Consider the following 13,209-nt stretch of genomic DNA (forward strand, 5'->3'; position numbering starts at 1 on the left):
CACCAGGGATGAAAAAGATCAGCATAATATGTATATTTCCAAATGGCTCACTTTCAATAAAGCATACCTATAACAGATCCAGACTTGGCCTCCCAATACTTATACCATAACCCAGTGCTGTCAAGTCAATTCCAACTCATAGCGACCCTATAGGACGGAGTAGAACTGCCCCATAGAGTTTCCAAGGAGCGTCTGGCGGATTCAAACTGCCGACCCTTTAGATGGCAGCCGTAGCACTTAACCACTACCCCACGAGGGTTTCCATATTTACCATAGGTCATGAAAATGTGTGAAAGCCCAGGAAGGTTGCCCCTGGGAACGTGAAATGTCTGTGTATAAGGGTTTGCACTGACCTGTAATGTAATCCCAAGAGGATCAAATACATCCCCAAGCCTGATTCACATTTTGATTCATTTGTAAAAACACCGGTTATTGTCTGTGTCACATTCAGTTACCTTCAGAATTTTCTTTTCTCCTCCTTGGGAGTAGTTCTTTTGAAATGACATTCATATTGAAACAGGAAGTCAGTAAGCGGTTGCAACATCCTTAGGGCAAAAGCTGTGAATTAACCTGCTGGTAAATTTGATTAAGGTCTTAGAATGGTTTGGATATCGCCATCATCACAAAAGTAATTATTTGAAGTGCCTAATTGCTCCTCTGACCTGAGAAGCAAAAATATCCACCTGAAAGCCTGTTTGGGAATGATACGGTTAAATGAATAAAGAGCAGCAAAGAAGGCAGACCCTGGCTTTAGCACTGATCTGCGATTCTCTAGGAGTCCCTGAGGTCCCCGGTGGTAGAAATGGTTTGCCCTCAACTACTAATCTAAAGGTTGGTGGTTGGGAAAGGGCAAGTTGAGGGCAATTTTCTTCTCTGGCAAAAGAGCCCTTCTTTGTAGTAAAAACTGGCCAAGGTCCCAGTGTTTGTTATTAGGCTGCTGCTGTCCAAGTTGGACTTCTTTTCTCACCCCGATTCTTACTAAGCTGTGTGATCTTGAACAAGTTACCTAACCCCTCTAAGCCTCAGATAGGTTATATGTTAAATGACATCATGATAGTACCTGCCTTCTAGAGTACTTTTTTTTTGAGTATTGACTGAGATAATGCATTTAAAACCGTTGACTGGAGCCCTGGTGACACAGTGGCTCAAAGCTCAGTGGCTAACTGAAAGGTCAGCAGTTCAAATCCACCATCCGCTCCATGAAAACCGTATGGGACAGTTCTGCCCTGTCCTATAGGGTCACTGCGAGTTGAAATTGACTCAATAGCAACAGGTTTGGTTTTGGTTTTTTAGCACAGAGCTAGCATGTTTTCGGTGTTCAATAAGCCCTACTACTGATAATAAACCAAAAAACCAAACCCCTTGCCATTGAGTCGATTCCAACTCATAGCAACTTCATAGTCAGAGTAGACCTGCCCCTTCGGGTTCCAAGGAGCAGCTGGTGGATTTGAACTGCCAATCTTTGGGTCAGCAGCCGTAGCACTTAACCACTGCACCACCAGGGCTCCATAGCATAGGTATTTCATTATTATTATTAAAGCATTTGGTTCTGGGTCTCAGTAGTCCTACTGGTGAGCGAGAGAACTATCTCCCTCCAGCTGAGCAGATCTAAGGTGGCTACAGATGTCTCTGATGGGAGGTTCTCGGTATGCTGAAGACGACCCAGACTAGCAATTTTAGGCCTTGTTAGGAATCCTGAGACTGAGCAAAGCCTCCTGGGTTCTAGAACACATGGCTTCAGCTTCTTGCCAGAGTCCCAGTGGTGCCTTCTTCCCCTTGCATTTCTGTCCCAACTAGCCCTGAAGGTGCGATTGTTAAGTGTTCGGTTGCTAACTGAAAAGCTGCAGTTTGAACCCACCAGCGACTCCGCAGGAGAAAAGACCTGGCCATCTGCTCCTACAAAGATTACAGCCTAGGAAACCCTATGGGGGCAGTTCTACTCTGTCACACAGGCTTGCTATGAGTTGGAACTGACTCAGCATACAACAACTGCCCAAAGCCCAGAGCCTATTCCTTTAGAGTAATTGAGCTTTCCCTGTGCTCAGGGACCCTGCAGAATAAAGAAACCCTCTGGTCACACTCTGCTGGGAGCTTCCATTTTAGACATGCTGCTTTCCCAGTTGTGTCCTTTGTACCTGTAAACCAGCTGTGGTGCATAGGAGTACAATGCTGGGTGGTAACCCAGAGCCTGATGAGTTATGCCCTCCCACTGGTCTGGCCACCTGGGGTGCAGTGTGTCTGGTGAGAGGAAGGGGAGCAGGAACACTTACCATGGGATGGCTTTCAGGACTGTGCCTAGGGGGAATAGCACACCTTTTGTGAGCAGGGGCCAATGTGCGCTGCTCATAGCTCAGCTGCAACGGTGCGTCCACACAGCAGTACCCAAATGGGGGCTGGGGAGGCAGGGGATCCAGTCCTAGGCTCCACTGTGCCAGCTAGCTGGAATTGGAAAATATTGTGTAGATGATAGAAGTTACAGGCTTTGCTTGTAATATGAGGAATTTGGCCCTCAAGTTCCTCCTTGGAGGTATGATATTATTATTATTAATAATTATTATTATAAAAATAAGTCAATATTTATCAAGAATATTAATATGTGCCAAACACTATTCTAAGCATTTACAGGTATCATCTCATTTTGTATTATCCCCATTTTATAGATGAGGAAGTTGAGACCCAGAGAAGTTAAATAACTTGTCCATGCTTGCCTCAAAAGTAAATTGGCAAAGCCAGGATTTGAACGTGACTGTCTGACTTGAGCCTGGGGCTTCCAACCACTATACTATCCTGCCTCTGAGGATTCTACCCCTACTCCAAGAATGTCACCAAACCAGTTAACACAGTTCAAAGAGAGACTTGTTGGCAAACCCTATAATGATAACTAACATTTACTGGGCATTTGCCATCTACAAGATAATTATGCTCATTTAATCCTCACATCAACTCCATTTTCGCCATTTTTTGTCATATGGGGAAACTGAGGCTTTAGAGAGGCTAGTATTTCCCCTCGGTTAACACAACCAGCCAAGTAGCAAAATCAAGATTTCAACCCTCGTTTTCTGAGTCATGAGGCCTTGCTTTTAAGAGCTGCCCTCCCAGAAATTCAACAATGCTAGGTTGAATCTAAAGCTCCTTGCACGCTTGAATATGTTTTTTCAGCTCAGTTTCGGTGGAGTCCAATCTCTCTGGCCAGGCCTCACAGTCTCCCATGCACAATGTTGCCACTTGAACGGCAGTCAAAATGTGAAGCTCTTTTAAACTTCAGGGTCAAGCCAAGTGCTCCGTTGCCCACCCACCCCATTGGTCTAGCCCATAAGTGGTAGCTGGTGGTGGTCCGGTTGGCACTCCTCGGGGAAGAAATCATTCCTTTGATGAAGGCCTGGAGGGGGATCTAGTACAGTGAGTAGTGGGTTCTCCCTGTGTGGGCGGTACGAAAATGATCCAAGTCCATAGTCTGTGGCCCACGGTCCAGGTAGGACCTGCTTGTTCTGCTTGACAGCATTAATCTGAAACTTCTCATTATAAAAGCGAGGCGCAGAAGGTGACCTAGCTCTCCTGCCATGGATTCAGGCTGTGGCTACTCGGCACAACACAGTCCTTTCTCCCTGCAAAAGTGGTTTTTGGATAGGCCAAGCCGTGCTAGGGATGTGGTGACCTATCACGTACAGGCAGTTGTTACTCACGGCCCAATAGGTCCTGCCTAGAAGGCTGGCATGAGCTGCTCATCTGTACTTTAGTCTGTTGGGTAACATGCCACAGCTCCTCCTCTTCAAATAAAGAGAAGACTCTTGTCTCCAAAACCATTAGTCTTAGAAACCGTTGCATGAAGGCGTAATGTCTTGAGTGAATGTGAAACTCTGGGCCATCAATGGGGCATCAAGTGAAATAGAGTTCCCTCTGATTGCTCCTACATAGGAAGGGGGCTAAGAGAATATAGGTAAAAACTCCCCTGGAGAAGCCACGTTTCATTTCACTCTTTGGGTTAGAAATACAATTTACAGATTTTTTTATGTGTGCAGATTTTAATAGCTCAATATAGCAATTTAGACTATATTCTCAGAAGACGCACCACCTGGGAATAGACAAAGATGGCTCTGATACTCAGTGTATTTTCTTAAACCTCCACTTATTAGGCATGTGCCAGGCCCTGTGCTAAGGGACTTTGCTCCCTTATGCCATTTAATCCTCTAGCAAGCCTATGTGGTAGGTTCTAATGCTATGCCTGTTTCCCAGGAGAGGAAGTAGCAGCTCAGAAAGGCTAAGGGATGGCCCTCAATTGCCATATGAGCAGCAGCAGAACCTGTCTAGTCTGACTCCACAGGCCTTACTTTGAACCAGTGTTCTCCACAAAGGGTGATTTTGCCCCTGGAGACATTTGGGGGAGGGGTGTACTATTGGCATGTAGTGAGTAGAGGCCGGGGTGCTGGAAACAATGCACAAGATAGCCCCCACCACAAAGAATTATCCAGTCCAAATGTCAGTTGTGCTGAGGTTGAGAAACCTGCCTTTAACTACTACCTAGCGGGACTGAGGAAACCCTGGTGGTGTAGTGGTTAAGTGCTACAGCTGCTAACCAAAAGGTTGGTAGTTCAAATCTACCAGGTGCTCCTTGGAAACTATGGGGCAGTTCTGCTCTGTCCTGTAGAGTTGTGATGAGTCAGAGTTGACTCGATAGCAATGGGTTTTTTTGGTGAGCAGGGCTGAGGAGCCATCGTAGCACAGTAGTTAAGTGTTAGGCTGCTAACCAAAAGGTCAGCAGTTTGAATCCACCAGCCTCTCTTTGGAAACCCTATGGGGCAGTTCTACTCTGTCCTGTAGGGTTGCCATGAGTCGAAATTGACCCTTTGGCACTCAACAACAGCACAACTTAGAATCACACCCCCACCCCGATTTTCCCCTTGAGCTGGAGATGAAGAGAAGGGAGTATTTTTCCCAGCTGACTTTTGCCTCACAGGGTGGAATCATCCTCCTTCAGGCTCTGAATTGAGGACACAGTCCTGGAAGAAGTAAGATGTGTTAGAGAAACACCCTGACAATTAATGTTTAAAGAAAGGAAAGGAAACAATTTTTTGTTGAAGGTATGTGTGCCAGGTGCCGGCCTAGACACCTCCAAACGCATTATATTATTTATTCTTCAAAACAGCCCTCAGGCTTAGAGGAAGTCAATATTATCCCACCCCTTCCCGGCCTTTTTAAAAAAAATCTGTGAAGAAAATGAGACTTGAGGAGGTTAGCATACTCAAGGTCACTTGGCTCACAGATGAAGGCTGAATTCTAACCCAGGTCTCTCTAATTTCAAAGCCTCTACATCACATTCATTGTACTTTTATTTTCTTTCTCAAATATATATATGTATATATATTTAATTGTGCTTTAGGTGAAGATTTACAGCTGAAGTTAATTTCTCAGACAAAAATTTATGCTCATATTGTTATGTGACCTTCCCACCCTGGGTTTCTTGTGTCCATTCAACCCGTTCCTGTTCCTTCCTGCCTTCTAACCCTGCCGCCCATTCAGTCGTGTGTATCTGCTTGAACTGAGAAGCAACTCTTTAAGAGTATTATTTATGTTTTATAGTCCAGTCTAATCCTTGCCGGAAGAGTAGGCTTTGGGAATGGTTTTAGTTCTGGGTTAAGAGAGTATCTGGGGGCCATGGCTTTGGGGGTTCCTCCAGTCTCAGTCAGACTATTAACTCTGGTTTTTTTACATGAATTTGAGTTCTGCTCCGCACTTTTCTCCTGCTCCGTCAAGGACTGTCTATTGTATTCCCTGTCAGGGCAGTCATTGAAGGTAGCTGGGCACCAGTTTTTTTTTTTTTTTATAAAAAGGAAATAATGAAAGCTATGCTAAAGGTGTAGGAGCCCTGATGGTGCAGTGGTTAAAGTGATGGCTAGACGAAAGATCAGCAGTTCAAAACCGCCAGTGGCTCTTTGGGAGAAAGATGTGGTGGTCTGCTTCTGTAGAGATTTACAGCCTTGGAAACCCTATGGGGTTGCTCTGAGTCAAAATTGACTCGATGGCAGTGGGATTTTTTAGTTTATGCTGAAAGTAAATCAAGGAGCTTGAGGGAGAACATTAAATAATCCACCTAACTTTTAATTATAAAAAAATTTTTTTTTTATGTATATATATACCATAAAGTAATCACTACGTACCATAGGAAGTCTATATTAGTATTTGGGAGTGTAGATGAGTTAGTTATAATAATGTTTAACAATTCTCAAAGCATGTTTATTACCCATTATCTCATCCTGTGAGGCTGTTGGGAAAAAAATGTCCTCATTTTACACCTGAAAAACTCAGAGGGGATATGACTTCACCAAAGGCATTCAGCCACACTGGCCAGGGCCCTTCTGTGCCCACTCTGAGGGCACCCTCCCTGCAGCTCACCAGTCATGTCACTAAAGGTGATCTCACTCAGTGCAGTGACTCACAGTGTTACCCGCCACCATGGACCTCCTCCCATCCAGACCATACAGAATCCTTAGTAATGTTTATTATCAATTTTAGTCAGAGGCTAATATGTGATAACTATAGTTGTAAATTGCTTAAATGTAATATTTCTTAGATTATATGAATACTGACAACAAAATTGTTCTGTAAAACCTTACTACTTTGAATTACATGATAGATTATAACATTATTAGTAACTGAGCAGAAGCCTTTTTTGATTTTTCTCCTTCTTTTCCTTTAATTACTACTTTGTTCTCAAAAAAGTTATTGATATAAGTTCACAAATACTACTTAGCACAAAATTGTAGCTAAGACATCAGTAATTTTGACAAAATCGTGGCTATAAGAACACTGGCAGCAACGAAACAACAGCGCGAGCTTGTAGTGAGTGCAGATAAAACCACATATTTGAAGCATCATTGTAATTGGGTAATAATGACAGCTCTGACCTGATCGCATTAGGAGGTTCAAAAAGTAAATTAGCATAGAGTTTTAGCCCTGTAGATACACTGATGCATGTAAGCTGGGCTTAGAAAAAAATGTTTTTCTTGTTATAACTAACTATAGGGGTTTTTTAAATAAAAAATAATAAATTTCTGCTGAAACACTGATCAAAAATTTTATAGACAGTCATTTTGGTGTCACCCCCTCTGACAGCATCTCTCTGGTGCTGTCTGCACCACCCCCATACCCCTTTAGTGACACCACTGCTGGGTTGGTGAGGAGACGCTGACCTTCTTTCCTTACACGCCTGGGTGAGCTCAAGTGAACTCTGACTTACTAAGGGTTAAGCTACATAAACTCTTTTATGAGTAGTAACCATTTAATGTGCCCTCACCACGCTGGCTGCTTTCCCTTGGAAAGGGGGTGCCAGCAGGGAACAGAGCTTGAGCTTCAGGCCAGCTCTGGGCGGGGGTGGGGGAGGTGGGACATTGTAGTTCAGAAGGCTTCTCTGTGGGTTAAGAGTTGTTCTGGATGCTTCCAGAAGGTCATGATGAGAAATGAAGTCTGATTGGAGAAAAGGGGTTTGTGGGTATTTGACCCCAAGTGGAGAACTGGCTAGCCCACATTGTCCTGAATATTTATTGAGCTGTTTCTTATTACTGGAGCCCTGGTGGTACAGTAGTTAAGCGTTTGGGTGCGATTCAAAAGGTCAGCAGTTTGAATCCATCTGTTGCTCCTTGGAAACCGTATGGGGCAGCCCTACTCTGTCCTGTAGGGTTGCTAACACGGAATCGATGCAACAGCAATGGGTTTGGTTTTCTTTCTACGGCAGCGTAGTGGTTAAGAGCTCAACTGCTAGCCAGAAGGTTGGCGGTTCAAATCCACCAGTTGCTCCTTGGAAAGCCTATACGGCAGTTCTACCCGTGTCCTATAGGGTTGCTATGAGTCAGAATAGACTCAGCAGCAACAGGTTGGTTTGGTTCTTACTACCTGCTAAGCTCTGTACATACATAACCTCATTTGATTCTCACAACACTTTGAGTTTGGAGTGGTTCCCATTTTACAGGTGAGGAAAGTGAGGACCAGAAAGTTTTCAGCTAAACAGACTTGTAACTTTTTCAAAGTTATACACAGTAAACAGGGAAAGTGGGATCTGAACACGTATCTCCCAACTTGAAAGCCTAGTGGCTTATCCTCACATCACCCTGCTACTGTTTGTTGGGAGGCCGTGAACAATAGCACAAGCAAGCAATGGAAGAAATCCTGAGCCAGCTGAGAATGGAGCTCATAGTTGGCTTGGACAGGTCTTGCTCCCACTGAGATGGCCACTTTGAAACAGCCCTGGGGGCAAATCTGAATGCAAGAATTTCAAGGAAGCCTTTCCTTGCCCATTGTCCCTGAGCCTGTGGGGCCAATCCCTCCATCAAACCGGCTGGGCACTGAGCTTCAGCCCTTTCAGGGTTAAACAGTAACCTTCCTACTGCTTGTGGTTGAGCAAATGCTGGCAAGGAACAAGCCCAGCCTTGAGCAAACAGAGACGGGGCTGTCTCTCCCACTCCCAGCCACCCCCTCTGGAGGCTTGAAGATTTTCTTTTGCCTTGAAGTCCTCAATCTGATTTCTGAGCTTTAGGGCAATTGCTTCAGAAGGCAGGATGGGAAAATGCTCAGCTAGTATGCAAATGAGAAGGTTTGACTTGGGTTGGTTTCCCTCTCCTAGGGAAGGAATCAAAGAAGTTTCTAAAAGGGAGTTTAAGGACCCCTTGAGTCAACTTCTTTAAATTTTCAGATGGGGAAACTGAGGCCCAATGTTGTTTCTGGTTCAGGTTATCCAGAGAGGCAGTGATTATCCTCATGTTAGCATCTACCATGTAATAATTGTGCTGTGTTTTGTGACAAATGTTTGAGGTATAGAAACTCATTTAATCTCCAACCAATGTACATAGTAAGATATGATTACCTGTATTTTCCATATGAGGAAACTGGGGTTCAGGGAGGTTAAGTAACTGAGTTAGCACCAATCTTAGCTAGTAAGTGTAGAGTTTGGAATCAACCCAGTTCTTTTTGGCTTTGAAGCTCTTAAATGCAGTGCCAGGAAATAGAATCCAGCTCTCCTCTCTTCCACCCAGTGGTCTCTTCATTGTTATAGCATCCACCATTCCCACCCTACCTTTCCCTCTCCACCTTCTACTTAGCCAGGACTCAGGCCTAATTGTTTACCGAGCAGCAGTGATGATGATCACAAATATTCATGCCCAGCTTAGTCCAACTCTTAATCACTGGGGTGCTTAGAACAGGACTGAGGCCATTATAGGGCTGATAAATATTTATTGAATAAATCTTTATGCTTTCCATGCTTTCCCCAGGCCCATTCTCTCCCCTCTCAGTCTCTACACACATCCAGAAGACCAGCAGCTAAATTAAGGGAAGGAGTTTTGAGGGCTGGCACTGCTCTGGGTGGGCAATTTCAATCCTGGGGATATGGATGATACCCCAAGGATGTGAGGTTTCCCCTAAATAGGCAGAAAAATGTCCATGACCACTGCTATACAGCTGGGCTTCTCTCCATACCCCAATAATTTATAAAGGGTAAGTTTCCTTTGTAGACCTGGGTAATGCCCTCAGGGAACAGTCCATTCTTTCTTTGAATGATTGAACATACTCCTGGGGCTTTGGTTTAAAATATGGAGGGTGCCTGGCTCAGGGATAGGGACATTATAGGTGCTGGGGCATTGAAGAAGTTTTTCTTTCTTTTTTTTTTTAAATAATTTATTTTATTTTTGTTGTTGTGGTTGAAAATACATACAGCAAAACATACCCCACTTCAACAATTTCTGCATGTACAATTCAGTGACATTGATTACATTCTTCAAGTTGTGCAACCATTCTCCTCCTCCTTTTCTGAATTATTCCTCCATTGTTAACATAAACTCACTGCCCCCTAAGCTTCCTATATAACCCTTCCAGTTGCTGTTGTCAGTTTGATCCCATATAGATAGTTCTTTGAAAAAGCACAATGCTCAAGGCAGACACGAAGAGGGTATTTTTAAAGAGTAAAATGTTCGTTTTGTTTAAAAAAATCCAGACAGGCCCATGGAAGAAAGACTTTCCTTCTGGGTCCTTTACTTTGGGTCAGTTTCAAAACTTGGTGTATTCTGTAGGTCTCTAAGAGGAGAGGAATAGTTAGTCATAATTTTTACCAGCAATGAAGAGAAAGGACAGTGTCCTAGTCAGAGAGACCAGTGTATTCCTCATATCATCACAGAACCAAATACTTCAGAACTCCATTCTTCAAGTATGGCTGAGGCCCCATGAAGACCAGCCCACCCTGTGGCAGATCCCAGTGTTGAAGGGACTTGATACAGGGCAGGGCTTCTCAGGGTTGTTGGGCCGAGTGAACGGGTGGTTTCAGATTAGAGCTCCAGCATGGGTGCCGGCTCTGGTGCCTCCGCTGGCTTGGGTTTTCATTGATTTAAATTCCACTTTAAACAAAATCTCTTTGGCATTTTCACTTTTGTAAAACACTTGGGTGCTGGCCAGCCTCGCCCCCGAGCAGGTATTGCATTTTCCTCCTGCTTCAGTCCTGATCAGGGTTTCTTCATTTATGAATGGGTGGCTGTAAAAACTTGCCTCATGCATATGAAAATCGAACCTGGAAATTTTTTAATTGCCAATAAGCTTTGCTTTCACTGAAAAGGTGGTGGCAACATGTTTTGGAGGCATGGGTGAAAGGACAAATTCTTTTTTTCTTTTCCTTCTTCCTAAAGTAACTTTATGATCTTCACACCGAAATGATGTTTGTCTAAGGGGCACCAACTGACTGAGCCGTTTGACCCTCTTACAGATCATGATTCTGGAAGGAAGTGGTGTAATGAATCTCAACCCCAACAACAACCTCCTCCACCAGCAGCCAGCCTGGACAGACAGCTACTCCACGTGCAATGGTAAGAGGGCCAAGGGGTGTCGTGTCATTCCCGTGGGGATTCTCCTCTTAGTTTAATGATGCCTCCTCTCCCAATTTAATGTTTAAAAAAGACAGGTTTTATTTAATGGGTGTGTGGAGACCAGGGGGAATGGGGAAAACTCCTGAAACTGAAGTTCCCTGTAGGTCCCCAGGGCTCCAAGTAGAAGCCCATTTAAGGTATTCTATTTATCATCTCCTCTGTGTTATCAATACATAGATCAATATTCAAGGTCCGGGGTGGGCAGACTGGCAGAGAGGGTGGCAGAAGAGATCCCCAAAAGGACGGCTACCTGTTGAAGCTTTTAAAAGTGTTTGGCTGAGATACCAAGAAAGGATAGAAAAGAAGGTGTGTGTGTGTCTGTGCACATGCTTGTGACACATGCACACATACACACACATATACACACATGCACACACACTTGCACATGCACACACATAGAGCTTGAGGAGGAGAGGGCTATAGCAGCTTAATCTTTCTATTTAATCTTCCAGTGACTTCCTTTTGTAAGGGAAGAGGAGATTTGTTAGAACACCAGGTGCTCTCCTTTAGTGCTTTAATCTAGAGCACATTGATTGGAGGAGGGGGGTAGCTATAATCTTGGACTTGATGGTGGGGCTTGTAGAGGATTTGGTGATCAAGCCTGTGGCTTACTGTGGAAGCTGAACTCAGTAAAGTTGTTGCTCGGTCAGGGACCCCAAATCCTAAATGAGAAGTATATTGTAAAGGCAGTCAAGTTAGGCAAACTGCTGTGCATCAAACGGGCCAGAGAAGTTCTGGGTCTTATCCCACCTCAGACCTGCTGCTAATTCTTGTGCAAGAGACTCTGCTGTTCTGGCTTCCCTGGAAAAGTGGAAATTGCCCGCTGGTGAGTAGAGTCTGAGAAGCAGGAGTGAGAGGATCACACTTGTTGCTGTTGAGTCGATTCCAACTGGTGGTGACCCTATAGGACAGAGTAGAACTGCCCCTTAGGATTTCCAAGGCTATAAATCTTTATGGAAGCAGACTGCCACATCTTTCACCCATGGAACAGCTGGTGGGTTTGAACCACTGACATTTGGGATAGCAGCCTAGTGGTCACCCACTGCGCCACTGATTTGAGAGGATCATGGAGGGGTTATATTCTCCAACAACCAGCAGACACATGCGGAACTCCATCTCTTTTAATTTGGAAGCCCAGCCACACATAGTTGAAAGTTTGAAACAGATGAGCTTCCCATCATCGATTGCCATCCCATCAAACCACTGCCCTTCCTGATAAGTTACATTTTCTGTTGCAGGCCTCCCTGTGGGGACCTAGAAAAATGATTCCAAAGAGAGCAAGAAGGTTCTTCAGACTGGGAAGTCTTTGGGATCCCCAGACCACTTGACCCTAGATTAAGGCAGCATTATTCCTCCTGTTTGCTTTGGAGACAGCTAGGGAAATAAGTTTAGCAGGGAGTAGAATTTAGAAGCAACTTTATTTCTTAACTTCCAAAGGCACCAGAAGGCCCAACTCCTGGTCACAATTGATGGGGAAGGAGAGATGAGTTGAATAACAGAGAATGGTTGAACTCATCAGATTTTCAGTATTTCTCTTGAAACTTCAGGAATCTGAGAAGTCTCCTGGCTGATGCAGAGTCTCCCAAGTCAACTTTAGACAAAATTCTCTGGTGTTTCTAATTTCTAATAGGATGCAGCATCAGCACCTATCCTTTAATTAGATTATATTAAGTGTGGAGAAGAAATTATTCCAGGTCTGTGGTTGGGTTATTGAAAGTTGTTTGTTGCCCTTCAATTGCATATCCATAGCTACACAGTTGTAGAAACACAATTATTTTTTGAAACAAAAGATCAAAGACTTGGAGAACCACAAAAAAATATATCCCGTTCTTGAACAGCTGTATCTATGAGAAACCAAGAAATTGTAGGAGAAGGGAAACATCCATTATAGGCTCTGTTGTTTGTACTTTTGGGAATATGTCTTTATAACTAAAATATCGGACTAGATTTTTCCAGTCCCTGCTCCCACCTCCCACGTTGGCTTCCTCTTCAGGGCCCAAGGCAAGATATTAGGGCTTTCTGCTTGGCAAAGGGCATGAGGAATGAGGCATACACTGTGAGTAGCAGTATTACCAATGGTTGCCACCCTCGTGTTCTAAATGAAATGGACTTCCTACTCCTAGTGTTTTTGAAGTTTGAAAGTAGTGGGTGGATTCTGAGAGGGGTGAGCAAAAGTGGGGTTGGGTTGGAAATATTCCCCTCTTAGCCTCTCCTCTGGGAGTCTTGAAGGCCAGGCCATGGGTGTTGTGGGAGTCATACCTTTCTCAGCTCTTTAGCACCTTGTCACTCAAGGTGTGTACACAGACCAGAA

At 44.2% G+C, this 13,209-nt stretch overlaps 1 protein-coding gene across 5 annotated transcripts in view; it reads left to right on the plus strand.

Annotated features, from left to right (window-relative positions):
* The window catches only part of EHF (ETS homologous factor), a 51,061-nt gene that overhangs the window by 13,381 nt on the left and 24,471 nt on the right, over positions 1 to 13,209 (plus strand). For 4 of the 5 annotated variants that reach the window (XM_049889424.1, XM_049889428.1, XM_049889425.1 and 1 more), the window contains exon 2: positions 10,739 to 10,838. In XM_049889424.1, the coding sequence (XP_049745381.1) occupies positions 10,742 to 10,838 (97 nt within the window). In that variant the 5' untranslated portion in view covers positions 10,739 to 10,741. Of the gene's footprint in view, positions 1 to 2,615; positions 3,400 to 10,738; positions 10,839 to 13,209 lie in introns of those variants that run through there. The other variant, XM_049889427.1, reaches the window with a different exon arrangement.

Source organism: Elephas maximus, chromosome 7, assembly GCF_024166365.1.
Source record: "Elephas maximus indicus isolate mEleMax1 chromosome 7, mEleMax1 primary haplotype, whole genome shotgun sequence".
Classification (NCBI taxonomy): domain Eukaryota; kingdom Metazoa; phylum Chordata; class Mammalia; order Proboscidea; family Elephantidae; genus Elephas; species Elephas maximus.